This window comes from Triticum aestivum, unplaced genomic scaffold (assembly GCF_018294505.1).
Source record: "Triticum aestivum cultivar Chinese Spring unplaced genomic scaffold, IWGSC CS RefSeq v2.1 scaffold5461, whole genome shotgun sequence".
NCBI classification, from domain to species: domain Eukaryota; kingdom Viridiplantae; phylum Streptophyta; class Magnoliopsida; order Poales; family Poaceae; genus Triticum; species Triticum aestivum.
This window is the reverse complement of record NW_025240319.1, coordinates 1-3,632: the sequence shown is the minus strand read 5'-3', so window position 1 is coordinate 3,632 and position 3,632 is coordinate 1. Positions and strand designations below refer to the sequence as shown.

Sequence of the window (3,632 nt, the reverse complement as noted above, 5' to 3'; positions counted from 1 at the left end):
GGACGACACCAAGACCTCTTGAGGGAGCAGCCTCCCAAGGCGGTCTCCCGAGGAGCGGAGATTTCTATGCAAGCACCCAGCCTCACGAGGCTGCGATGATGTGAGCCATGACGGCCAAGGCCATGCGGGCACAGCGGACGCATAGGAGGCAGTTTCCTCTTTGATGCTAAGGAGGCAAGGACATGCGTAGGTTCTCGAGGAATCTCCCAAAGGTTTCCATTCTAGTGCAACAAGACCAAGACCACGGGCTCGGCGGGACATATGTCGTCACCGAGCCCACAGCTGCGTCACGGCCAGAAGCTTTGCAGGCGAAGACCACCTTTCGTCCGGATTAGATATACTACTTATCTCCTTTCAAATTGGCCGTTGTGGGATCTCTTCCCGCCTAAGCTTTGGGGGAAGAGGACCAAGGCCACTATAAATATAGGTTAGCCACCATCGTAGAGAGGGATCGGATCTTTTCCACCCTCACCTTCATAGCCCTCGCGAGGCTGTTCATCCTCTGTACTTGTTCATCCTCGGCCCCTCGTGAGGCCAATCCACCAAAAAGCAATAGTGTTTTACACCGCAAGGTGGGCCGAACCTGGGTAAACTGTCGTGTCCGTCTTCTTCCCCACTCTCACGAATCTGGCTAGGCTAGGCTGCAGGGCGATAAGTTATAGACTTGAGAGGTTGAGATCTTCGTACACGCACCTTAGTTCGAACCTTCTTAGGTCTGCGGAGCCCTGAATCCGACACATCCTCTACCACTTCGTAGCTCAGGGATGACAAGACTTGTCTGTTCTGGTTTGATCACCGGATCAATGGCCGATACACTGCGGAGCTTGCGTCTCTCGTCTTCGCCTTTGTCCTCGGACGGCGCGACAAACAAAGGACGGTTGATAATGGATCCATGACATCTACGATGCTCTCGGACCTACGGCAATGGTCTAGTACGTCGATCTCTAGCGGCTGCTGCGTCACACCACCCTTTCCCCGAACCCCGACCAACTCATGCCCTCCAAAACGGTTGTTGGTCTGCCGACCGACTAGCTAGGCACGGGCTTCCACACGCGCCTCACTGCCTCCTTTGTGACGAGGAGCCAGAGTGCATGCAACACATCCTCACTGGCTTCTCATTCTCCCGCCAAGTTTGGCATGGGGTGTACCATTTCCAATCCGTTAAACAACAGCTTTGAATCTTGTCTTTTGACAGGAATAAACAGGCCCTCTCCAAGCAGTAGTTTCGCAAATCTCTCCATCATCACGTCCAAATCCAAACAAACAGAACAAGCTAGAATGGTTAATTGGCATAAGCAGGTGTGTTTGTCCTCTGAAACAGGGAAACCGAGTCTAGAAATGGTTAGATTAAATCAAATCAATGAATACAATGTGTTTGCCCGCTGGCTATACACATACCACAGAGTTCAGCGTCTCCTCCCCCGGGGAGTAAATGAGAAGTACCTACAAAAATAAATCAGTAGCCACGTACGTACAACAGCAACCCGAGCAATGCACATGTCGGGCGGAGAGCAAGGAGAGTAAAATAATGTGTAGCTGATCAAACCATCCTGTTCATTCGTCCTTTTCCCGTCTTCCAGAACTGCTCGATCCGATCTACTGTATATGAGATGAGAGGGATGAACGAGTCCGGCCGATGGATCGATAGAGCCGGTGATGATCTCTGCACTCCAATGTCGATTGTCTCCCATACGTACGAAGTGCATTCCTCAGATATGTACATTGCCATGCCATCTTGGATCGATTGGTTCCCGTTGTTGCTTTGATCGATTTGTGCTGGCCTGGCTCCCTCGAGATGACAATGGCGTACGATCAGTGATGCGCGGAGGGGCTCCTTACGCCGCCGGCGAGGCTGTCCACGTAGGAGAACTTCTTGGGGGCGAGGCTTGGCGCCTTCTTGAGCAGCATGGCCTCGCCGGCCTCGTCGAGCGTGCCCTCCTCCTTCTTCCTCATGAGCTCGTCCTGGTCGAAGTGCCATCCCATGAAGTCGTAGAGCGTCATGGACGCCGGCGCCTCGTTGAGCTTCTCCAGCTCCTCCCTGGCGTCCAGCTTCCTTGGCGCTTTCATCTCCAGCTGCCTCCGCGCCGCCTCGCTCGCCGTCAGGTTCGTGGCCGCCGCGTCCGCACCCAGCACGTCCTCGATCCTCGAGATCACGCTATACGCCAGGCTCTCTAGGACACGCGAGTAGCTCTCTAGGAGAGCGTAACCAACATCCTGCCAATGCAACTTCACCATCAACAACCAACGAACGAACCATCACATGCATGAGGCATCATGAATGGTCGGGAAGGCGCAGGTATATACCCTGTTGTATTGGATCTTGGAGATGTCGAGCTGTGACTGTGGGGCTCCGGGGAACTGAAGCTTGAGGAGGTGGAGGATGGTCTCGGCGCGCTCCTCGAACTGCTCGCGCTTCTCGAAGCTGATGATGGAACCCCAGGAGGACTTGGCGTCCTTTGTCTGCATCTTGCGCTTCCAGATGATGGTGGAGGCCTCGATGCGGTTCTTGAGATCAAGCACCTTGTGCTCCGTCGACAGGTCCACCCCTTCCAGGAACTCGATCGGATCGAACTCCTCATCGGTGATGCTCCGGTAGATGGCGTCGCCCAGGCTCGTCTTGCCCTTCTTGGGGAGCGACTCGATGTAGATCTCTGGGATCTCCATCTCCACCAGCACCTGCGCGTTGATGGCCATGGCGGCCTTGAGCACCTGGTTCACGCACTCCTTCTGGTACTGCAGCCACTTGCGGGTCACATCGGACAGGCCCTCCGCCGGCACCTTCACCGTCGGCATCCACCACTTGTCGTCGTCGCGCTTGTTGTCGCCGCCCTTCTCGTACCAGAACTCGGTCTGGTCCACGAAGTTGTCCATGTAACCCTGCATGCATGCCGCCACCAAACATTCATGTTCATGCATTACGACCATTACTCTAGCTCAGTTCACGATCTCTCTCGGTCCAATCAATCCAATGTATACGTAGTAAGTACATATAAATGATTCGTAAGGGCATCTCCAAGACGGACCATAAACATTTCACAATCGTCCGGACGACGCTGTCCGAACCGCGAAAACCATCCAACGCCGACCTGTATTAGTCTGCGAGACGGTCCGAACGTGACTTCTCCCGCAAACCGGAGACAAAAGTGGGGAGGTTTGCAGGAATTGTATTCTCAAGCCCACTTCTGACCGCCCTGGCCCACCCAAAACCCGTCACCCGCCCCTCCCCCGCTTTTCTTCTGAAGCACGCATCGCTTACCACGTTGCATTCATGCCGGCTGAGAACACACAGAGGCTAGCATTGATGCCGTAATGTGACCCGAGGAAGGGAGGGCGGCGCTAACTGGACCTCTCGGCAGCCGCCGCTTCAATGCGGACGCAGGTTCCCGAGGAACCAACTCCATTCGATGTGCCCCGTTGAAGCGACTGACTGGCCCTTCGGATGGCTTGGCCGCGACTATTTAAGCTGTGCTCCGGCGCCGTCCACATCGCATCCTTCTTCTCCCCCCTCCTCCTCCTCCTCGTCCATCCCCCTTACATCTCTGGCGATGAGCAAGTCCTGGGCGTCGGCGCCGACATGCGGTTCTGGGACGGGATCTAGCGGCTCGTGGAGACGCCACCCTCAGACTCTGAGG

General features: G+C 55.3%; 1 protein-coding gene across 1 annotated transcript; it reads right to left on the bottom strand.

Moving 5' to 3' along the window:
• Positions 1 to 1,320: 1,320 nt before the first annotated feature.
• LOC123176779 (rop guanine nucleotide exchange factor 11) lies at positions 1,321 to 2,877 on the bottom strand (the record flags this gene model as incomplete). Its single annotated transcript, XM_044590840.1, is given in 2 exon segments — positions 1,321 to 2,214; positions 2,305 to 2,877. Coding segments are annotated over 2 exon segments (975 nt in total), but the record flags the coding sequence as incomplete, so codon positions are not given.
• Between the last annotated feature and the right edge of the window lie 755 nt (positions 2,878 to 3,632).